Source organism: Acartia tonsa, chromosome 8 (genome assembly GCF_053477335.1).
Source record: "Acartia tonsa isolate MP-2025a chromosome 8, ASM5347733v1, whole genome shotgun sequence".
In the NCBI taxonomy this organism is placed as follows: Eukaryota; Metazoa; Arthropoda; class Copepoda; order Calanoida; family Acartiidae; genus Acartia; species Acartia tonsa.
In genome coordinates this window covers 25,668,903-25,694,097 of record NC_137267.1, presented here as the reverse complement: position 1 = coordinate 25,694,097, position 25,195 = coordinate 25,668,903, and the positions used below count along the sequence as shown (strand labels likewise).

Here is a 25,195-nt window from a genome sequence, read left to right as displayed (position 1 = left end):
GGGGGGTAATTACCCCCCCCAATCAAATTTTACCCCCGGGGTAAAAATTTTGGGGGGGGTAATAAAAAATTTCGGCGCGCTTCGCGCGCCATTTTACCCCCCCAAACAAGAATTACCCCCCCCCCCTAAAATTTTTTACTCCCCCCAAAAAAAAAAGCTTGGACGCCCCTGAGCCTAGACATATAAATACATAAAGAGAGAAGACAAAGACAATCTTACCTACAACAAATCACAATTCATAAAAACTTAACTTAAGAAATCAGAGGACCAGACAAATAGACAAAAAAATATTGAAACAATTATTTTTCAACATTATTTAGAAGTACTAAAGAAAATTCTATATCTATCCAAAAACTAATTTTAAAACAGGCTGCTCTCTATGAAGAACATACTTGTAATTTAAGACTTAATTATAGAGATGCTTCACTTATAACATTATGTCTATTTGTCCTATGTATTAATTTTCATTAAAATCAAGTAAATAGGATATAAAATATGATAAAATGCAATGTACCTAACAGTTACAGGAATCATCAGTCCGAGTTTGAAATTTAGAGTACAATTCTAACATACCTTATTAATCATAGAAGCTATCCGTTTTTCTCTTTTAAAAGTATGATATTTCTGCCAGAACCCTAGTGATAAAGTAATATTTAAAGAGGTGGTTGACACAATTACAAAACATTTAGCCTTTGACCAGTAATCTGTCAACAAGTAGGAAGCTGTTTACAACTATATAATAATTTCTGTTTTGTTGGGCCCGACTTCCGAGTAGCTGAAGGCCCAAGCCAGAAACTTAGGGATTAATTTCTTTGATTTTTGTTATTATTCTGAAGAAATATTAGACGATTTTAGTATGGCTCAGAACAGGTTTTAAATCAGTGGAAATTAATCGGAATTGAAGCATTACTGGATAATTATAAAATCATCCCCCAAACGTATATATGCGTGAAATTCTATCTTAGCTAGCTATCAATAAACTTTAGGGGGGGGGGGTAGTTACACCTTTGTTGTCCCTTCTTTTCCCTGAAAACCTTTGAGTATTTTTAGTAGCGAAGCTATTCTATAGTTTATTTTGTATATCCTTCCGTCCGTCCTTAATGCCATATGGAAATGTGATTTTCTCGGGTTCTATTTAAGATAGACAATTGCCATTATCGGCAAAGATTTCTTATTACAATGAGCATCTAATATATAATTTACTTTGTCTGTTGAACTGTCAGTTATGGTTAAAAATATATTCAAAAAAATTTCAGAATTTTTATGAATTTTTAAATATTTTCTCTCATTCATTCTCTTGTTTATGCCAATTTAAAAATCCGCTTCGCTACTTATAAATGTTGTCATCCTTGATTGAGTTACAGAGAAGTGAAAATGTTGAAGGAACTGACAATACTATCCTGCTTCCTTCTTTCTATCCATGCGGCCAGGTAAAAAACAACAATAATGTAAGATACCGTAAAACAATAATTAAAATCAGAAATTGTAAACAAGTTATAGTAGCATTGTCTGAGGATAGTAAATTTAACCCTTAGAACAAAGGTTGTTAAATAAAAGTGTGAAGGAAGCAAATTATGGCTTTGACTGATTAATAGTCAGAAATTCTTCATCAAACATGCAAAACAATTTAGGCTTCTATTAGTCAAGGAGCCAACCCCCCCCCCCCCCCCCCCCACCATCTTCGATTGATGAATGTGTGGAAAAAGGTCCTACCTTTAAGGGTTCATTTTAAGCACTTTTTAGTTTTAAAATACTTTAACAGAGACAAAAACATATGAAGTAAATATTTACCTAGATATAAAATAGCCCTAGATCACATTTTAAAATTTAAGCCTACTCAATACATGTTTTAAAGTTTTATTGATTTTTTTCAAATATTTGTCTTAAAACATACGTTTCTAAAATCAATTAAATCTTCGTTATTGTCAGATTTTCAAAAATATTTCATTAATTTTATAAAATGAATTTCTTTTATCAACAAAATCCGATGTTTCGTTGGAGAGAAATAAGAGTTCCCAAAGTTATTTAGTTTTTAAATAGAACAAAATGCGCAGTCGGTTAAAGTAAACGCTCGTAAAACCGACCTTTTAGAAAATTACAGAGTAAGGGGATAATGGGCTGTAGGATTAACAACTTTGGTGACTTTAGTGAATTTTGTTTGGTTGTTCAATAAGTTGAGTGTTCAAGCACCAATAATTCTAATCTACTGAATAGGTTATTCGTGTATTATCATTGGGAATGTAAATAAATTTACTGGCATTGTCTTATCCCTGTAGAGAAAATTATGTATGAATTGCCGCAAGGCAGTTGCATGTTTGATATAATCCGCAATGCTCTTTTATCCCCCATTCCTGTAATATTAGGAACATTTAGCGTAATTTATATTTGTTAATCCTAAAATTATTATTATAGTATCCTTATCCCAATATCCCTGATATCATATTTTTCTCTCTAATATTTGAAAACTTATTGTCTAAATCATTCTTTTGTATTCTCATAAAAATTTTCCGTTTTTTCCTCTTTTACAGTTTCGTAAAATATGATGCTCGACCCTCCCCCCCTCTACAATTAAGTGACCCTAGAGGCCTCTAGGGGCGTAGATACTAGTAGTATATTTCTTTAGGTATGAAAGCTCCTGTGAAACTATTCCATCAAAAATACATGTTACAAAGGTATTTTTTGTTAGTTTTGTTGAAAACAGCAAACTTTTTATTGATTTTTAATTAAATTGAATGAAAGAAAATACAAAAGTATACATATAATAATTTTTATAATTATTGCACAATAGAATATGTAAAAATTAAGTAACTTTCTTTAAATTTTAACAAAATATTAAATTTTGAGCAAATACCAGTTTTTACCAGTTTGATAAAAGTATAATACTGAGCTGGATCTTTAAATCATTTCAATGGTGCGCTAAATAACCCCGCGCAGAATTTCAGCCAATCACAGCGGCGCATTTCAGCACTGCTTTAAAGTTTTAAAAACATTCTTAAAAATCTAAAATTTTAGGGGATAATGTGAATTACTCTAAATAGACTGAAAATTCTTTTTTTTGGAGATTCTTCTGACTATTAGTATCATAAATGAATTGGTCTGTAGGTCTGTCTGTCCTACTCTTGAAATTTTAAAAAGAAATATTCTCATAAAAATGAGGGATTTTTCATCCCTTTTTTAGGGGTTATCTTTCCCATCTCCCTCATTTTTATGACGTCACATGCTGATATTTTGAGCAACTTTCTCCCTTTACCATATAACAGCTGTTTAAGATTATCCTCAGCTGCTATTAAAGATAGATTTTTAGAATTTTTTCATGGTTTTTGCTACTTATGAATATTGGCATCAATATTATTTTGTAGTTTTTGTATTGTTAAGCTTCTTATATCTCTTTCTTTGACAACAATATAAGAACCCAGTAAAAGTGTCGGACTGATTATGACGTAAAAAAAATAATTAGCCAATGAGAGGCCACTATAAATTTTACCATTGGCTAATTTTTTTTTTACGTCATAATCAGTCTGACACTATTACTGGGTTCCAATATAATTAACCTAGCAAATAATTTAGGAAGAGTATAGTAAGGCCAAAGAGTTGATGCGAACGTGTGAGGAAGACGTAACACTGAACAGATGTGAGGGTAGCTGCGCTTCTGGTATTCAACCGAGTGCCATGGAAAGGTAAATTAATTACAATTACATCAAGCTGGATTGGAAATTACAGACCTTATTTCTTGGGTCAAAACGTGTTATTAAAAAATAATATTAAAAACTCGAGTTGATGTGTTACACAAAACCATTCTTTGATAGAAATAAAAAGTAAATTCACCTAGGATTTTTATACAAAGGTAATGCAATTAAAATGTTAGTGAACTGTAATGCTCAATTAAAAATAATACGCATATATGGGCATGGTTGATAGATTCATTGAAAGATTTAAACTCTTCTGTTTGTTAAGGTCTGGATTTTCAAAGGATTGTAAATGCTGTAGAGAAGGGTCATACAGGTAAATCAACAATTGTCTTTTAATTTGAAATTGTTAGATTTTATCATTTATGCTCTTTATTAAATACTAGCGGCTTCGCCCCTAGCCTCTAGGGGCTTCGCCCTATATAGTTTTGGGAAGTCAACCCTTCTAAATAGAAATATTCAAAAAATTATTTTTTGTTTAATTACTCTGTGGTAAAATTAAACCCAGGTTGTGCGCTTTATGCACAAAAATTTTAATTTGTAAAAATTAAACCCAGGTTGTTTGCCGTATACACAAAAATTTCAATTCGTAAAAATTAGACCTAGGTTGTTCGCATACAAAAAATTAAAATTAAAAAAAAATATTTTGATTTTTTTTTCGGAGGGGGGGGGGATTCATGGGGGCTTCGCCCCATGTTGCAGTGGGGTTCCCCCACCCCAATTACTGGTTTTTGTTTAAAAAAATGTGAAGAAAAAAAAATTTTGGAAGTGGGGATTTTTTTATTTTTGGGGGGGGTTGGGGTGTCCCACCCCCCAAGAAAATAGCTTAAAACCACCAGAGGACCAGTAGGTATATTCCCAGAAGGGTAGAGTCCAATTTGATCAGCAGTTACTGAGATTTTACAAAAAATGTAAAAAAAAATTTGGGGGGTTGGATTTTTTTTTTATTTTTTGGGGGGTTGGGAGTGTCCCACCCACCAAGAAAATAACCTAAAACCACCACAGGACCAGTAGGTATATTCCCTGAAGAGTAGAATCCGATCGGTTCAGTGGTTACCGAGATCTTAAGGGACAGACAGACAGACGGACAGACAGACGGACAGACAGACGGACAGACGGACAGACATCAAGCTACTTTGTATTATAGATTGTTACAAAATCTCTTAATCTTCAAGTTGAACAAGTAATGGGAAAAAGTGACTAAAAAATCAGCCATGTGACGTCATAAAAATGAGGAAGATGAGAGGAGAAGTGGGAAAGAAAGCCCCTAAAAAATTATGGATAATCCCTCATTTTTATGACGTCAGATGGCGTATTTTTTGAATACTTTGTCCCATCCCAATGATAATACACAAAATTACCACCTTCTTTAGATTACAATTAGTTGTTGAACGTTTTGACACTCAAAACCAACCAAACAAAATTAAATAATAGTCCCCAAAGATATTAAGACAACGAATAATAAAACGTTATAATAAAACTTTTGGGACTACTGTAATAAAAGTCCAATGTCATTCCCTTCTTGCTGTCTACATAATTTTTAATCAAAATTAAGTGGGTCTTGTTGACATTTAAAGGAATTTTTTAATATCTAAAGGTTTTTTTTTCAAGTAGATAATTCAAATATGCTGAAAAGTCTTATTTTAAATGAGTAATTATTTAGTGAAAGAATAATCACCTTAAACAGCTGCTACGACCAGGACGGTCATAAACTGGAGGGGACACTTGCAAGTATGCAGGTAATTAGCTATATGTTAGGCGCGTGACTTAATAGTAAAAATATGGTAAATGACCTGTGTTTAAAAATGTTACTAGGATCCTGTTTAAAAATAACAGTATGGATGGTATATTTTTTAAAATGCTTCTTCATGGTGTGATTGTTTTTTTTTAATTCAGAAGTTTAGCTCCTTTAGCAGGTGAGTAAATACCATTTCCCCAATAGGACGGACAGATTGACAGACAGACAAAGATAATTGTAGAGTACTCTTGCTACTACCAGAAAAAGACAAATATAAAAGAAAGAAGGGATAGGTAACCAAAATTATAATATTTATTAATCTAGGTATCAATTATGGAGCCCCAGGGTTGTGATTGTTATGCTTGTGGATCAGAACTTCCTAAAAAATAACTTTTTAAAAAGGTAAAGTATGAATTTTTAAATTGAAGGTTTCGTGATTTTAAGACAAATTAATACAACTTTTATCATTACATCTTAATTTTTTATCTTTTTATTTAGATGAGAAAACTCACCAGCTCTGGATTTTAGACAAGCTCTAAATAATTATTAGAACTGATTAAGAAAATGAATTATTTTCTATTATGCTGTGATTATATTTAGCTAAAATAAATACTGGATTTTTATATGATATGATGTTAATTTCTCAACTATTTTTTTTTATGTAATATTAAGAGAAAGATAAGCCATACCATGTAAAACTCTTAAAAATCTGCCACAGCAGCCTAAGTATAAACAGCTACACTGCTTTAGTAAGCTGCGACTACAGCCACTAAAACCAATTTTTTTTTTTAAAGTAGCCAAAGCAGGCATTGAAATCATGCAAAAAAAAAACACAAAAAGTAAACGTTGAACATCGAAAAGTCAACATCAGAGTCTCGGGATGGTTTTAAGCTATTTTCTAGTACGTCCTTCCCCTTATATGTAAGGACGCAACCGCTAGTGTACTTAAGTAAAGAAAAAGTTTTGAAAGGGTCGTACTTCCTTAAAGTATAAATTATAGGATTCTTGTTAAAAAAGAAACCGACCTGACCCAAAAACCAGATAGGGATAGTTTATCTAAAAAAAACTACTTTAACATTTTTACGTCTATAAAAAATAATCATTTTCCAGACAATATGTAACATATTATAGAGCGCATCTATTTTAGTTTATTTGATATGTTGACCATTAGGAATTAAATAAAATGGATAATGGTTACTACTTGCATATCATAACGACTTAACGATATCCTAATGACGATATGGCGAAAATGAGACAATTTGTATAGGAAATGTTATTTTTAGAAGATAGTTTTAGATTACTAATTGTCCATTATGGGTTCGAACCGATTGATATCCGGTGTATTAGAACCGTTCCTTAAAAATCGTGTATGGCATCGTATTACAGACAAATGTCCACGAATATTAAAATACAAAGCATTTAAATAACATGCGTTAATAGCTTTTAGTTCGTTCCTTATGTCTTATAAATCATCCACAGGAAAAAAAAGTGTATTGCAAATTACATTGTAATATATTTTATGCAGGGGCTGCTATTCAGCCAATTAATTCCATTTAAAATTGCTAAAAATTAAATATTTTGTTGGAGTAAAGTTGGAGAAAAACTTGTTTTTTTTGGTGTAACTGAAAGGGAAGTGGGTAAGAAAGTAAGAAAAAGGAAAGGGGGTTGAAGGGAATTTTTCAATTAAAATTGTTTGTCAGAATCGCATTCCCTTTTCCCTGATTTTATGTGTTTTAACTTAGCCATGCAATGTTTGTTGTTAAGTAAAGCTGTATATACAGAGACGCGAGGGTAATTGTTTATAAAAACAAGAATGACAACATGCATAAAAACGAAGAACGACAGACAAATATAGACATATTTATTTAAGTAATGCAGACATTCATTAGCAGTATAGCAAAAAAAAACTGTATGTGAATCAGCTCCAAAATTACTTAACTACAAGATGGACCCCGACATACGTACATTTTAAGACTTGATCATAGAGATGATTCGATCATAATATTTTGCCTTATCTTCATTCTTCCCAAAATCAGATGAATAAAATAATTCTATAATATGAATGTAAAAAAAATAGATTAAAAACAGCACAGGGCCAGTAGGTATATTCCCAATGCTTTGGCACCGTGGAAAATTGTAACTCAAGATTTAGGATACCATTTCGATACTGTAACCGTATCAACTTGCTCAAAATATGCATAATAAATCTTAATAAAAATAGGGTGTAAAATATGCCTCGCACCCTGTATAGTGTAGTTAAGATACATAAACCTTTACAACCATGATTCAATATTATTTCTCAGTTGCTACCGTACTGTAGTACAGCGCACATCACCACGCACTATATCAACGCGTATGTAACGCGCTTGTGCGTGTGTATTTGTGTGTTTATTGTGCGTGCCTTAATTTTAAATTATAAGATTTATACATACATTAAATTATGCTATAGCCGTAGGCCTTGTGATATGCTAATATTGTGAAATTTATAGAGATGTGTCAAGTAATAATTTAAAATTCATTTAATTATGTTACATAGAAAGTATTAATATATATACATAGAACATATAGTTTCAGCTACATTAGTTCCGTGAAATTGATTTTTAAGTGATTTATTATTTATTTTACATCATGATATTTTACTATTATAGGGTAATTATCCTATAGATATCAAGTATTGTAATATAATTTGCGGATTTCCCAAGATTTCATACATTTTCTAAATAAAAGTTGGTGCTAAATCTCTACGATAAAAGTTAACTGTTATTTTACCTTAGTTTTTATATGTACTGTGTATTGTTGATTTAATAAGGCATAATTTCTCTTTCTAGGCCATGCGGACTACAGTTCGAGTACATAAATAGGTTCTCAATTATTTTCAAGTATGGCTTTGAAACCGATTAATATCCGCTGGATTAGAACCGGTTCTCAGTCGTACTGAAAAATCAAGTATATCATTATATGACAGATAATTTTCCACGAATATTAGATTACAAATCATGTAATTGATACCAGTTTTTTTTAGCCCGGGCCTTCGGCCCCTCTGGGTTGACAAAACTGGTTTTAATCTTATATATTTTTATTTGAATATCCGCGATAAGCTGTCTGTAATAAGATGCGATGAACTAAATAACTAGTATAACTAGATATTTTGGTGTTTCAAAGATAAAGCTATATTGGGATTTTTTTCAATTAAATTTTTGCGCTGTTATTAAATCAACATAAGATTGAAGCATATTACTAATCTGTACCACTTTTGATTCCTTTCACGTCATAAAAATGAGTTATTCTCTTTTTTTAGGGGTTTTCTTTCCCACTTCTCCTCTCATCTCCCTCATTTTTATGACGTCACAGGAATCAAAAGTGGTACAAAAGTGCTACAGATTGGGCTTTGTCCTAATAGTCTACCTCATAGATTAAATTGGACGCTATATGCGATCATTCAAGTTCACATAGTAATAATGGTAGTTTTTTAAAATTAACCCTAAGTCGTAGCAAAAAAAATCCCCTTATCAATGAAAGGAGTTTTTAGTGTGAAGCAAGCACTATTTCTCTTCGGGGAGTGGTGATAACACCCCTGCCCCTAAAAAACCTACCAAGGACTTATATAAATATTGGTAATTACTGACAGGCAAATAGTAACAGACAATTCGAAAACTTTAAATTTCAATTATTTAATTATCATTTCAAATTATTTAGAATACAAATTGATTAATTTGATTTGAAGGATAATAATTTCTTTATCCAAAATTAATTCAAATTTGAGAATTTCTGTTTATCATTAATATTTAAAATGTCAAAAATAGAATTACTAAAGGAGTGCATTCACTTCCGTATTTAATTATACATTGTTGCAGAGGGTTTTCAAAAAGAGGAAATTTTGTGTATTATCATTGTTGATGTACACCAATTTATCGGCCATTGTCTTATCCCTTTAAATCCCTGAATAGGGAATGTTTATGAATAGAGCTGAATTAAAGGGGAGGGGTATTTGTGCTGTAGTAATAATATGCGCTTCTGATGTGAATAAAGTGCAGAATTGAAAGTACACCTTCACCGCACACATTAACTAAACATAAGGTCAAATAAAAATATAGACACTGTTTATTTTAGTTGTTGCCTTTTTTTGATTGATTATTAATTGTACATGGTAATACCTTTCCACGAAATTATGGGATGTAGTACCTAAAAATAAATTCTAGTACATAATTGTATAAAATTGCTTGTAAAGGTGGATTACGAGAATTTGCTAGATCCCTTTTATGCCTGCACCTTCCCTATAATTTACATAATAAATATTCAATAATAAATAGAAAAGTACTCAAGTAATAGACTCGACTTTTGATTAACTTTTTATTAACTCTAATTTACTAAAATTTGTAAAAATGTTAGGTCTGAAAAAATGTTTCTTACATAAGAGACTAGATTTTAGAATAATTTTTATTTTGAATAAATTTATCTTACTTTATATGGCGTAAAAATTAGTAACTTTATAATTTTGGAAGCGAAGATACTCTATAAGATACTCTCCCCATACCTTCAAATTTCCACCCCCTCCCCCCCCCCCCCAGGATACTCAAAGCAGGATAAAATAATAATTGGGGTCATCCATCACATTCATCTCCACGACTCCCTTTTATCAGTTCCATTTTAGCAACCTAAATTGACAACAATTTTTCCCCTGTTATCTTTCTATTTCATTTATCGACGATAATAAGAATTAATAAATCTTACAAATTATAAAAAATCATAAATAAAATATAATAATAAAAGAATTCAGTTTTGTACAATATGTTTGATTAAAAATTTTCGTGGGAAATAAAAAAACGCTTAAAATATCATGTAGGAGAATAAAAAAGATTTTATTTGTTTATGTTGAAAAAAGTGTCAAAAAGTCAATGTCATATTTTCAATGTTGAGAAAATGTACCAAAATTTTTACAATCATAATATGTTCTTCTAGCTGTTGCTGTGCTTGTCATACACTCTAAAAGATCTTAGATGAGAAATTTTTAAAATTCTAAAAAAATTAATAGATATTTAGTGGCTTCTCTATAATTTAAAATGTCTGTCTGAAGTGTTTTTATGTAAGATAGAAAATAGGTAAAAATTTCCAATACCAATGAGAATTTATTCTATTGCTCTTTTAGTTTATCTATAGGAAAACAAATTTTACATAATGATCAAAATTATTGCAATAAAACTCCACGAATGGGATTTCTTAAATTTTTTTTTTTTTTTGGGGGGGGTAGGCGCAGAAACTTAAACCCCCCTCAGAATTTAAAATAACTTGGAAAAAAATGGGGGGGGGGATGGCAGTCTTTTGTTTGTTTGATTTATACTTCATGTAAAGTTAAGTTTGGTCATATTTTAGTAGGACACCGCAGGTATAACCCCGCAGGGTTTAGACATAGAAAATAATTTTTAAAAATCTATTTCAATTAGGAATTTTAGGTGCTCGATAAGCACCTTGAGGGAAAGCACCAAATAGTATAAAATTGGTTTTGTTGCACTTAAAATACTTTTCAATATATTTTTGCAGTGTATCTGTCTGTGACATATGGTCACTTTAATCTCTCTCTCTCTTCATTCTCACAAGATATAATTTTAATATTATGAATATAAATGAAACAAGGATTAAAACATCCTTAAAGCAAAGCTACGCAAATTAAACAGTAGGACAAACTAACATTAAAACTTGCAAAGTGTCAGAACTTAATATGAAGCATGTCAATTTTTAGTCTAAAAATAAAATTGTATGTAAATTTCTTGTAAAATTCTGTTTCAAGACTTACTTACAGTTATTATATTAAACCTTGTTGTCCTAAGAATTATTTTTCCAAAAAATACCAGATAAATAGAATAATTATAACATACAAAAAATAGTTTCAAATAGTTAAAATTCAGCATGTTTTAAATGGATGTACCGACTTTCTGGTAACGATTATAGAGTTACTAAACTTTCTAAATCTTATCAAACTGTTACAGGAATCACCATACAAAGTTTGAAATCGATGGGACAGATCTAAATTAACGATAAGAACTATCCGTTGTAAACGATGATTTATTTATAGAAAAGTTCCGATTTTAAAAAGTGCCATATTCATTAACTTTTGTTATTAGATTGATTTTTATCATCAGGAAATTATAGAATATCTTTATTAATTCATGTTTGTTGGATTTAAATATATTTATCAATAACAAGGACAATTTTGTTTAAGTACTGCAACAATTAAAGCTGTCAACGAAGAACAGTAAACTGTAAAATAGTAAACAGTGTAATCTTTTTATAGATTATACGTTAATCCATATTTTTAAAGTTATAGAGGTTACAAAAAAAATTTAGTTACAGACGGACGGACAGTCATCGCTCGACTTTGTGTTTTAGATATGAAGTAACAAGGATAAGCTTTTGTCGCATGGACTGACGGACAACGGGAGTTATAGAGTAGCTACTGAAAATCTAAATTATTTTTTAAAAATATTTATTAAAGTACTAGAGTTGCTATGTTATTGAACAAAAATGACAACATCCAATAGTAAAGCTCTGAATTTAACAAACGAACAAGAACACATGTAGAGTGTCAAAACTTAATAAGCAGAATAATTATTTAAAGATATGACAAAAAATAGTTTAAAAACTTTTCGCAAAACTGCGTAAATACAGAATTATGTTTAATGACATACATATCTATGGCTTGATTACAGAGATGATTCGCCTAAAATATTGTACCTTTTTGTCCTAGTTTTGAATGTTCCGCAAATCAGATTAGTATGATAATTATATCATACTAAAACAGTTGTAAAAAGTTGAAAATCAAAATGGACAAAAGGTATTTCTGGTAACGCTTATAGAGTTGCTTCGGTTTTCAAATAGCAATAGCTGTTACAGGAATCATCATCCAAAGCTTGAAATTGATAGAACATTTCTACCATGTCTAAATAAATTAAAAGTGCTCTCCTTTACGGACAGATGAACTAACCCTAATTATGTTAAAGCTCTGCTTTTATAAAAAAAAAAAGTAATGAAATAATGTATGATGGTTCATGACTGAGAAATCATTGAACCAGTCAATATTTCAAACAAACTAAATAATAAAACATCAACTATTTAATATTCTACATTTATATCATTAAATAAATAAAAAAAACTTACATATGTAATAAGCCAATAATTTTAGACAAATATAGTTTGACAGACATATTGTGGATGATTTTAGATAGGGGGAATCTTCTCAAGAAATACCGGAAGCCTATTTGTTCAATTATAATATATAATTACCTAAAGATTATTTTCAAACATTTCTTATTATAGGACGACCTTCGTCAAACACCTCTTCTGCGCCCTATAGATTTCTTATTCGGAAGACTCCTATGTAATTTTTTTTTTTAAATTACGTAACTGTCTATATTGTGCCCCAGCAAAATGGGGATAGATGTCACTGCGTTTGGCGTACATATTCTATTGACGTCAGGAAATACCCTATACCCAATCTCTTTTCTAGGGGGTGTCTTTCCCCATTCCTTTTCTTTCCTTCTACTATGACGTCAATAAGTAGGCTACAAGCGGTGATATCTATCCCCATTTTCCTAGGGCACTAAACACAGCTACAATTGTTACTTATCACCAGTTTTTTTAAGGCGGTCCGTTATGGGGACAAACCAAGAAAAGCTTTGCTTTTTAAACACACATTAAATATACAACTAACAAGAAGTAACATTAATTAGAATTAGATTTAAATATTTAGGGAGGATAAAATAATGGAGGGAGAAACCCAGACTTCTAATTCCTTTAGTTTCAGAATAAAAGAGAATTTAATTAATTGTATGGCTGGTTGTTGTTGTAAATATGTATCATTCAGGGATCTTCAGGGATAAGAAAACAAATAAATTCCTTAACTATAATTAACAAAATTACCCCTAATGTGTAATAAAAGTAATGATGGAAAAGTTTGAACACTTCTAGATTGTACAATCAAGATTTAATAAGTTCGAAAAAATATATTTGGGAATTGATATAATTTCTAGAACATAGTCCTACCGACTGCTATTAAAGATAAATGTCTAAACATTCTTGAGAATATTCTCTTAAATAATTGTTATTCTTTTATAAACAATATGCAAGTTCCTTTCTCCATTTGAACCAACAAAACAGATTAATTGATTGAAAGGTTAAAAAGGATTTAAATTAGTGCCAACGACTAGGGAAAAGAGACAGACATCAAATACAATTTTAAGTAATTATAAATTATAATTTTTAAAACCACCAATTAACATAAAATTAGGTTAGAATCATTTTATATAAATCAAAAATTTTGATAAGATGTTATCTTTGTCTTATCCCTTAATTTCCCTGGAGAAAAGAAAAGTGAATAAAAAAAACAAGATAAACACACAAACATAACATGACTAAAATGTTGAATATATATCCTAATCTGTATCCAAGACTGGCTGGAGTAATTGGAAAAATAATTTGATGCAACGACATTTCTTCTTAGTAACATAAGGTAAAGGGTCTAAAGATACAACAAGGATGACATGACAACATCCTGACGTAGTGCAGCTTACAAAAGTACAAAAACAAAGCAATATTAGAAATATAAGTCTAAATGCCAAATAAAAAGCAGCTAAGCAGTTCAGCCTTATATCCTATAAAAAAAGGAGAATATACACACACAAAAAGTGGCTATAGTATATAAATGTGCAAGCGGTAAAGTAAAGTGGTTAGAAGGACGTACGGACGGACATTTTGAATTACAAAATAGTAGATTCGCTACTAAGAAACAAACAGTTGCATCAATTTAAGCTTTTCTAATATTTGTAGGTGCGTTTTCTTTATAAAATTGGCTATGATTGTGAGAGTTAGGCAACATTCTTTATTATGATAGTTATGAACATTTACCATTTTTATCTTATTTGGTTTAGATATAAATGGTTAATTTGTGATACCTTAATAAAGCAAAGCTTGTTAAAATGCAAGATTAGGGCCCAGCAAGTTTGATTTTAAGTTATATCTCTCCCTTCCCTCCACCACAAACGTACTTACCAAATGTTTGAAGGTTGGAGAGATTTATAAACCTCCTCTGAAAAGATACTGAATTTTACCCATTTCTCCTAGTTTGTACTATTTAGAAAAATTTCACTCAATAGTTCTGTGACAGACACATTTTAAAGCTGTTTATTGAAATGGCGGATTAGCAACGGCTTATTGGCGGCTGACAAGCACTACTACAAACTGCTAGATGATTTATTTTTCCTAGAATGAGCTAAATGAAAGTACAATTACTGCTTTGTTTCTCTTTGTTGAATCTATTTTGTTAAAAGCGGAAGTTTTAGAATAATGAATCAATCTCATCTCATTTTATATATCTCTTTTTTTCTCCTTATAATTCTATCTTATGCCTTTCATATTCCTTCACTTTTTCAGTTTCTCAGAATTTAGGACAAACAAACATTAACACTTGTAGTGTCAAAATATATACAAAATTTTATAAAATATATATATGTTTTAAAATAGACTTTCTATAATAATTATAGAGTTAAAGGAATTATATTGCCAAGTTTAAAACCGAACCCAGTAATAGTGTCGGACTGATTATGACGTCAAAAAAAAATTAGCCAATGAGAGGCTATTATTGACCAATGGTAAAATTTATAGTGGCCTCTCATTGGCTAATTATTTTTTTACGTCATAATCAGTCCGACACTTTTACTGGGTTCTTTAAAACCGATAGGACAATTCTAATTTTAACATGCCTAAATTAACCATATACCTATCTGTTACGAACATACTAACCGACCCTAATTATAGAGAACGCTTTGGGGGAAAAAAATATTTTCGAACACAGTAATAGTGTCTGACTGATTATGACGTAACAAAAAAAACTAGCCAATGAGAGGCCGTTATTGACCAATGGTAAAATTTATAGTGGCCTCTCATTGGCTAATTTTTTTGTTACGTCATAATCAGTCAGACACTAATACTGTGTTCAATATTTTCTCACCTACTTCATACTTAATCTGTATACAACAATCGAAAATCTCATTGACTGCCGTTTAGCCGCTGAAAAATGACATTTCTGCAGACTCTTTTCAAATTTCTATACTGTGGCTATTTGTTTTTATCTTTTCCCGTTGCACATAGTCCACGCCATTTATGAACAGTGTTATCCTTGTTCTCTTTTGTCTAACTTTTTATTGAATGCCATAGATACTCTGATATGTTAATTGAAGCGAAAATGTCATTACTCTAACCTCTCTATCTACATATCTACCTTTTTGTTTGTTTTTTTTCCGGGATATAGGGATAGATAAATAAGTTATAATGAAACATTTGAAATAGTTTAAGTAAGATAGCTACCTTATTACTAGCTCTACAAATGCCCTTCTTGCATACAACACATTTCTTTTTTAAAGCGAAGCTTTTCTATAATTAGGGTCGGTCCGTCCGTCCGTCCGTCACGGATAGCTTTTTTCGTTAATTTAGACATGTTAGAATTGTCCTATCGATTTCAAATTTTGCATGGTGATTCCTGTAATAGTTAGGTACGAGTTAGAAAGCGTAGCAACTCTATAATCGTTACTAGAATGTCCGTACGTCCATTTTAAACATGTTGATTTTTTTTTACATTTTTAACAACAAATTTGTATGTGACCTAATTATCCGATTGGTCTGATTTTTGGTATACTGATTCCTGGGACAACAAAGTACAATATTATAAGCGAAGCAACTCTATAAACAAGTCCTAAAAATGTCCATAATCATTATCCTGTATCAATCAGTTTTTCAACAAATTTACTTACAATTTTGCTTTGACTCTTATACATTCGCATTCTGATTATTCAGTTCTGACATTATACATTGACAAGTGTTAATGTCCGTTTGTCCTACCATTTCAGAGCTTCGCTTTTATGAATGTTGTCATCCTTGTTTTTTCAATAATTGTACAGACTGATACAAGCGCTCTACTTTGCTCCACTGTATTAATTGTCTTAATTTTCTTATATTTATTTCCCTATTATATCTATTATATTGTTTTTCGTTTTTTTTATTTTTTATTTAAAGTCAGTTTAGGTTTTAGCGGGAATTGGATTGTTCTACAGAGCTAAAGCACTGCAGGTATAGATAGACTCCAAATGGTTAGTGTGGTAGGGTGAAGCGTTTCAACCCTACAACGCGAGTTCGATTCAAAAGAGCCCCTAGCCTTAAGGATTCTATCAATAAAGAACTACAAGTAGTTACTGTTTAAGAGATATATTTGAACTGAATACACATACAACAAAGTTAATAGCTTATATACAAAACAGATTACAAATGGTTTAGGTAGAGAAGGGTGTGGGGGAGATGGGGGGGAAGCCCCATTCAGGTGAACAGTAGATTAGTAGGCTCCCGTAGGGGGTAAGGTAGACGTCTCCCGGAAAAGGGTAGGTTGCTGGGGGCATGAAGTGGGGAGGGGCCGCGCCCCTCCCATTATCAGCGGTGTATAAGTTGACCGCTGTCTCTGATGAGCAAACAATGGCCAAAAATGGGCTGGCTAGAATTGTGATAAGCTGGGGGATTAGCGTCTGGGTGTTATTTGGTAAACACGGAGCATCGCATACTCTGGAAAAGGCTTGTCCGTATGCCGCCTACCACAGTTAGGACCCCCACAGATTTAAAGATTTTTTTGCTTTTGCTAATTGACGTTTGCCGAGCCTTGATAAAAAGGTATATCCATGACACTGTAGAAAGATTTGCACACTTTGCTGTTGTTACAACATTGCAAATTGTCAGTTTTATTTTCTGCAAGTAAGCAAATCTTACACATTTAAACAAACACAACAGACTGTTGCACAGAAAGGCATTTAATTAAATTTGTACCTAAATAAATGGCTTTAGAGTTGGAAAAGATGTATTTTTTGCACTAAAGTAGACGGTTGTGTCTGAAGGTCTGAAGCATATGAATTCAATAACTTCTGATCTGATTGATTTCTACTTTTTAGAGAATCTTCATGTAGGTCCCATTGTAGTTTTAGGCTATTTTACTTCTAAATTTAAGACTTAGGTTGTTTTTTCTGCTTAAATGTTAGGTGCTTAACCGCTGGTATTATATAAAATAGTAAGTTTTTCGTTCTGGTGAGATGGATCTCGCTACCCGCTAAACCGATATGGTTCTTCTGTAGTATGAAGGTCCAGGGAAGGTTTATAACTTTCTTGGTTAGGCTTCCTTCATCCTCCCCTTCCACCCCCCCCCCCACCCACCCAACTCAAAGTGTCCCTATATGTTTCTAGGGGCGTAGCATTTATTTAAGCACAGATTCCGAATATCCGATCAGCTGTCGACAAATTTTCATTGGAATTGTAACAGATTCTGATCCTTCTGAAAAAAACATGTATCGCTTCGTTTATTAGAAATTTCCCCACAACAAAAATCTAAAAGAATGTCTTTTTTGTTGGCGCAGGCCTTCTGCCCCTTGGGGCTATAAAATCATAAATAGATTCTTTTATTATCCGCGAAAAACTGTCTTCAATACGATAAGGAAAAAAATATCTAATACAGTATAAAATAATATTGCTAATTAAAGGATTTAATATTAATTTAATGAATAAAAATGATACTGTATGTACTTATCCTTTTCCTTATATTAATATTCATGTAAGCATAAATATAAAATAAAAACAACAGTTATAATTTTAAGTATATTTATTATTTTGGCACAAACCAACTTTTGGCGGATTCTAATATTATATTACATTCTAGTTTAACTGAACAATATGAGGCCAAAGTATACTTTAGGCTTGTTGTAAGGTTGATGGGTTTAGTCGATTCTAGACCCAGTCTTTGATATTCATAATAGTAAACCGTGTCATCATGAGTTCCGCCTTGACAATTATGTTTTTATTTTTGTAGCAAAACTACCCTATAACGATAATTTTGTCCTTGAATAGAATAGTTAGAATCAGAGGTAGGGAGTTGACAGTGGACTGTAAGTTGTACTGGTCCCTAAGATTCATAAATAAGATTTTTCATATTTTTAACTTGAGTGAGAAGGTATTCTGACAATCTAGGAAAAATATAGTTCTGTTTCTTTTGTTTATATTCATCCCTGTTTTTGTTGAGACATTTTATTTTAGTTTAGTTCATTTAATTTAATAATAAACCGTTGTTTTTTTTTATCTTTTTTTAAAAAGTAGTGTATGTTTTTAAAGGTTTTGCTTTCCTAGTAAATATAAAAAGGATAAAGCTAAAATTTGTGCTTCTAGAATGTATTAATATAGACTTTTTCAAATATTGACACAACATTTTTTTAAATATTTTACAATTTATGCATTCTACTCTGCATCTTGACAAAGCACTCTATAAATAATGATATTATTATTATTCTACTCTGCATCTTCACAAATCACTCTATAAATAATGATATTATTATTATTCTACTCTGCATCTTGACAAAGCACTCTATAAATAATGATATTATTATTATTCTACTCTGCATCTTCACAAAGCACTCTATAAATAATGATAATATTATTATTCTACTCTGCATCTTCACAAAGCACTCTATAAATAATGATATTATTATTATTCTACTCTGCATCTTCACAAAGCACTCTATAAATAATGATATTATTATTATTCTACTCTGCATCTTCACAAAGCACTCTATAAATAATGATATTATTATTATTCTACTCTGCATCTTCACAAAGCACTCTATAAATAATGATATTATTATTATTCTACTCTGCATCTTTACAAACCCTCTATAAATAATGATACTATTATTATTCTACTCTGCATCTTCACAAAGCACTCTATAAATAATGATATTATTATTCTACTCTGCATCTTCACAAAGCACTCTATAAATAATGATATTATTATTATATTACTCTGCATCTTCACAAAGCACTCTATAAATAATGATATTATTATTATTCTACTCTGCATCTTCACAAATCACTCTATAAATAATGATATTATTATTATTCTACTCTGCATCTTCACAAAGCACTCTATAAATAATGATATTATTATTATTCTACTTTGCATCTTCACAAAGCACTCTATAAATAATGATATTATTATTATACCTTTAAAACCTTTCCTTTATAATTTCTGTGTTTTTTCAAGAATATTTTGCTAAATTATTGCTGCGCTACAAATGCACACAATCATACTTGTCACTGATATCTAAAGAGTTAAATTACATGAAATTCAAATAATAAGATGAAACAAAGATGACAACATCCATATAGGCGAAGATCAAAAATTTACAATTAAACAAATATTGGCCATACCATTATTTAGAATACTAATAGGTAGCTATACTCTCTTACAGGGAGGAAAGGGACATTGGGCTTTTTATTACACTAGTCCCCAAACTTTATTATAACGTTCTCTTATTCGTTGGATGGACGAACTTTGGGGACTTTTATTGAATTTTGATTGGTTGGTTTATTAAGTTGAGTGTGCAAACGTTTCAACTACTAATCTATAGCAGGGGAAGTTTGATGTATCATCATTGGGGATGTACTTCAATTTATTGGCAATTGTCTCATTCCTTCAGATCATTGGTGCTCTTATACAATATCTTGACATTACAAATTTTATATTAAGAACATCCTAAAAATCCTATGAAAAATAAGTTCCCCAACGTTCTAATGTTGTGACATACAACCTTAATTGCGGGAAAGATTTTCTTTCAAAAATGTACATAATGAGAAGGAGGGGCCATAAAAAATGTCAACCTTGTCCAAATTGTTTATTTTATCTTTGTAAGGCCATAAAACATTAACTTAAACGGTATGTATTCACTGCCGCGTATTATATTATTTCGCATAGCGATTCATACTTGCAAAAAAGGACACAATAGCGTCTAAATAAAAGACGTCTTTGGTTTCGAAAGCGGGTAGAGTATAGGTAAAGGGGCAGTTTAGCTGTTGTTGTAGCTGTGGTTCTAATGATTTTATGATATGACACCTTTGCGGAATAAAATGACCACCCTTTAAACTACTCCTGGTTCTAGTTAGACTTTTACAATTTCCGTAAAATGTTCTTATCTTGTTGATAATTTAATTCTTATAGCAACTTTATAGGAAACTAGCGGCTTCGCCCCTAGCCTCTAGGGGCTTTGCCCCAAGAGGTGATAAAAAAAATTAAGGCGAAATTCGTAAAAAAAATAATATTTATTGTTTTTAGTGAGAGAATGTTGCTATTCTTTCATTCAAAATAAATGCTGGAATAAAAAATATTTTTGAACAAAGGACCAAGGAAATCTTCTGCAAAAAAAAAAAAAAAAAAAAAAAAAAAAAATGGGGGGGGGGATTTTTTTGTTTTTGGGGGGGTTGGGGGTGTCCCACCCCCCAAGAAAATAGCTTAAAACCACCACAGGACCAATAGGTATATACCCTGAAGAGTAGAATCCGATCGGTTCAGTGGTTACCAAGATCTTAAGGGACGGACGGACAGACAGACGGACAGACGGTCAGACGGACAGACGGACAGACGGACAGACATCGTTCTACTTTGTATTATAGAAGATAATGCTTTTTCAATTTTTCCCTAGATTATATTAGAAAGGATCAGAAACTTTATATTTTTTTCGAGATATTCCCCTACCCCTTACAAATTTTGATCCCAAATTTTATTTCGACTGCTTGAACGTAACCTTTACTGAATGAGAAAAAAATGTTTTGCTGTTGTTTGTTTATAGATGGTAATTGCAGTCGCTATACTATGGATATAATTGACCTTTATTTTTAAAATAAATATACAACATTGAAAGAACACTTGTTTAAAATGATAAATGTACGTAAATTGTTAAATGTTAACGCATCAAATAACTTGTAATCATGTTCTTGTATTTGCATTAAAAACCATTTTAGTGAATTTTAAGTACTTTTCCACTTTCATTATTTACAGAATAAATGTGGTCCATTAGTATCTCACTAACAGCTACTTTAAAGAGATAATAAGGAATCAGAAAGATATAACACAATGGTCGGTAAATTTATATTCATCCCCATTAATGATAAACAAAATTACCCCTCCTGATGATTAAATTAAGGCTCTTTGAACAATGCTAGTTTTAACCTTAATTGTGTCGACAAATAAGTTATAAATAAAATAGGAGTGGTCAAAGATTACCCCAATATTATATCAATTTAAAATTATTGAGATAAAGAAAAGCTAAACTTGTTATATAAAGCAGTAAGGATTTTGGTTATGTTAGCCTGTTCTTGTTAACCACTGAACCGGTTGAGTCTCCCCTTAAGGAAAGATTAAAATAGGTCCTGAGATGCTTCACGCTATTATTTTTTTATAAATCTTTTATCATTCTAGACTATTTTGCTACTACCTCCTCCTTAAAAATAATGCTACGGGCTCAACCGCTAGTTTCTATAATACATCGTAAATAATTGTAATTTCTCGTTGTAAAAAATCTTGTAGACTGTTTTAAATCCTGTCTGTCTAAATTAGAAATTGTATTCCAAATATGGTTTGAATAGTGTAATAAAGACTACAGAACAAGGTCAAGTAAATTTTATGCTACGTTCATATGAAACATATAAAAAATAATTGTTTTTTTTTAAAGCTACAGTTCTTGGAAATGTAAGTTCTAATAGGTCTATACTTTACATGGAAGCTTTGTGGCTATATCAAGGTGGATTTAGTCTACTTTTCCAACCTTCCCTTATCTAGTGACGAATTAATATGCTAAAAAATAGCCAAATTCGAAAGAAATATTGCTATTTTTATAAGGAATCAATCCGATATAATGTAATTATAAATAGCAAAATTTCTGCTGTTTTATGGGAAGTTTTAAAATTTTATGTGTAAGAAAGATTATTTTTTTCAGATAAAAATGAGAGAGTGATTTAAAAGGCTTTTAGTTTTTTCCACCCAGTTTTTCTTATTTTAGATAGGTAAGTTTTTTATCTCTGAATTTGTAGTCTATTTTGATGGATATTGTTCGGAACCTTTTTTATAATAACAAAATTAAAAGCTCCGTGGTTTTTTATACAAATTATAAGATCTTATTCCAGGGAGGGAGGGGATATTGGGATGTTTATTACACTAGTCCCCAAAGTTTTATAATAACGTTTTCTTATTCATTCTCAAAAAATTTGGGGACTTTTTTGATTTTTGAGTGGTTGGTTCATTAAGTTGAGTTTCCAAACGTTTTAACTACTAATTGTAATCTACAGAAGGGGTAATTTTATGTATCATTATTGGGAATGTACATCAATTAATCGGCCATTTTCTTATCCTATTATATTCCTGCCTTATTTCTCCCCACACTATATAATGTATTGTAATTTTCAAGTAAGAAGTGTAAAATAACTTTCAAAGATAAATATAAAAATTTGGAAAATAGAATAAAATGGATAATACACATGGGGAACAATTCAATAGTCCAACTGACAGATGTATTTGGTATGTAGAGCAGTTTTGCTACTATAAAAATGTAAAAAAAATCAAGAAATTTTATATTTGAGTCATTTGTAGACCTGTATCCACCAAAAATTAGTATAAAATTTTTGCAAAATTTTTTGCAGCCACTGTTCTGGATTTTTGGAAATGAGTTGAACAAATTTTTATGATGCAGTGCTTCAATCTTAAATGTTAGATAAACTAGTAAATGGAGAAAGATTTTTTGGAAATTTATTTTTTTAAATGTAGTCAAGAAATCTTTAAAAACCGAAAATTCTCTTTCAAAATTTGATGTAATTTTTCTGCACTTTCAAAGTTTTCGGCATTCTATCAACATCCAATATCAGGGTTTTACATCGACTGATAAAAAGTGATCTTGGCTGAAATAATATCGATATATCAAAAGTCGAATGACATAATAACGAAATATTTATGTTATAATGATAACAACACAATGTGTTGTCCAATTCTATCAACATAGGTTATCAAATGTTATTTAAATATAATTATTTTGTCGATAATTTTTCAGTAATGAGCACTTTATATAATATCTTGTAATATTTTTACGAATTTTTGTCGACAATAATTTTAATGTAGGCCTTTTAACAGGTTATAATACGACAAAATAATTCCTAATGATGGTAAAATATAAAGAAAAATATCATTTCTAAACTCTTCTCCATAGTTTGAAATACTTGCTGGTAACTATATAGAACTATACTGTACATACATAGTGGGGTGCATGAACAGAATAATATTTACTTATATGGCTAATTTTTTCATCTCTCTTTAAAAAACTACTAAATTAAACTTCAATCCAACGAATGTTTCAATGCATATTTTCTCAAGTTCTTTTACATATTATGCAAACTATGAAATAAGCAAAAAGAGATGATCCACATATTGAATCTTTCCCAAAATATAAGAATTAAGTCTTTGGTTCCCGAAGGAAACAGTAGTTTAATTTATCAAACATAGAATTTAATAGTGAAAAATCTGCCAAAGTGAATAATAAACCACGCAAACGCCCCACTGCACTGGTACATGCAATTTTATCTCAATCCATTTAACTTCCTTAAAATGACATTGGAAAATTTTGATTTGTCTACTCTCCTTCTTTTTTTAAAATAGCCGCAGGTTTATATTTTATGGACATTTAAAAAAGTAAAAGGAAAAATATATTGTTGTCTAATTCAAGAAAAAAAAATCATATAAAAATGGGGAAAATGTCAAAAATAAATAACTGGATTGAAAATATACTTTACCTCCAACGTTTTTGCAGGCAACCGTTAAAAGTTTGAAACTATACCTTTCTTAACTGGTACACTTTGAAAGGAGAAAGGGTTGTAAATTTATTTAACCTGAATTATCTCTCTCTGATAACTTAAAAGATTTTTGCAATAGAATTGCAATCATGAGTCATTAAGAAAAAGCATAATTATACAATTAATATATTCGCTAATTGCCTCTAAAACTATTATGATAATGATCATATTAATTACTTAATTATCTGTAATATGTTGCTTAATATATATCCTTATATAAAAGTAACAGGATGTCTATCAGTCTGCGCTTACTATCTTATATAGATTCCGTATGCTCTAGCAGCTTTACGAACAAAATGTGTTATATCTTTGCTTTGATAAAAAAATTTTACAATTAAAAATCCGCGATTAAAACTTTATAAGGAAAATCATCCAAAAAAAAGGTGGTAACACTAACAATACAGTTCATGTATACTTTATCCTTCCTAAGTTATAAACAGTTGCCAAGAAGCTGAAATTAATATTTGATATAAAAAAAACTATGTAATAAATGGTACTTACTTATGTTTTATAAAGTTCATGATTTTAGTAAGAAATAGAGGATTTTTACTTTAAAAACATTAGCGGATGCGCACCTAGCATCTAGGATATGGAAGGACTTAAAATCATACCAAACTTCTGACGAAAATTAGATAGCATAAAACCGTCCTGTGACCTCTAAGAAGCATCACTGTAAAGGAGAACCATATCGGTTCAGTGGTAAAGTCATAAATGGTTTTAAAAGGATAATAAGTTATAGCTGGTATTATATCAACTTATCATTATGATTAATTTTGTCGACGTAAATATCTTGTTAATAAGATCATACAAAGGTGAAGGGGAGGGGGGGCGATAAAAAAAAGACTAGTAATAGGGAGAAAGAAAATTAAAATCAAAGAAGTGAAATATTAGTTATAGAATTTTGATAAGAATAAATGATATTATGTTGCATGGATCTCTAATCTAATAACTCTTTTATTGTTTCAAATTTTATTGTTGGTGAAATCTACAACAATCTTTATTTAATTGACCATTGTTTTTGTTTCTTTTCAAC

General features: G+C 30.7%; 2 protein-coding genes across 3 annotated transcripts in view; both read left to right on the top strand.

The window, feature by feature from the left end:
* Positions 1-1,357: 1,357 nt before the first annotated feature.
* On the top strand, positions 1,358-6,052 carry Pburs (bursicon subunit partner of burs). 2 transcript variants are annotated; one of them, XM_080168456.1, is made up of 7 exons: positions 1,358-1,430; positions 2,624-2,672; positions 3,568-3,677; positions 3,955-4,002; positions 5,350-5,425; positions 5,749-5,826; positions 5,923-6,052. In XM_080168456.1, exons 1-6 carry the CDS (start codon positions 1,375-1,377, stop codon positions 5,812-5,814), a joined length of 405 nt encoding a protein of 134 aa, XP_080024582.1. In that variant the 5' UTR covers positions 1,358-1,374; the 3' UTR covers positions 5,815-5,826; positions 5,923-6,052. The 2 variants fall into 2 exon arrangements, with proteins under 2 accessions (XP_080024582.1, XP_080024583.1); XM_080168457.1 differs by having other exon boundaries at positions 5,749-5,831; positions 5,928-6,052.
* Positions 6,053-22,260: 16,208 nt separating this feature from the next.
* LOC145326377 (uncharacterized) overlaps positions 22,261-25,195 on the top strand; it is a 68,059-nt gene continuing 65,124 nt past the window's right edge. The window contains exon 1 of the mRNA XM_080169697.1: positions 22,261-22,329. The gene's annotated coding sequence lies outside the window, so the exon portion shown is untranslated. The remainder of the gene's footprint in view (positions 22,330-25,195) is intronic.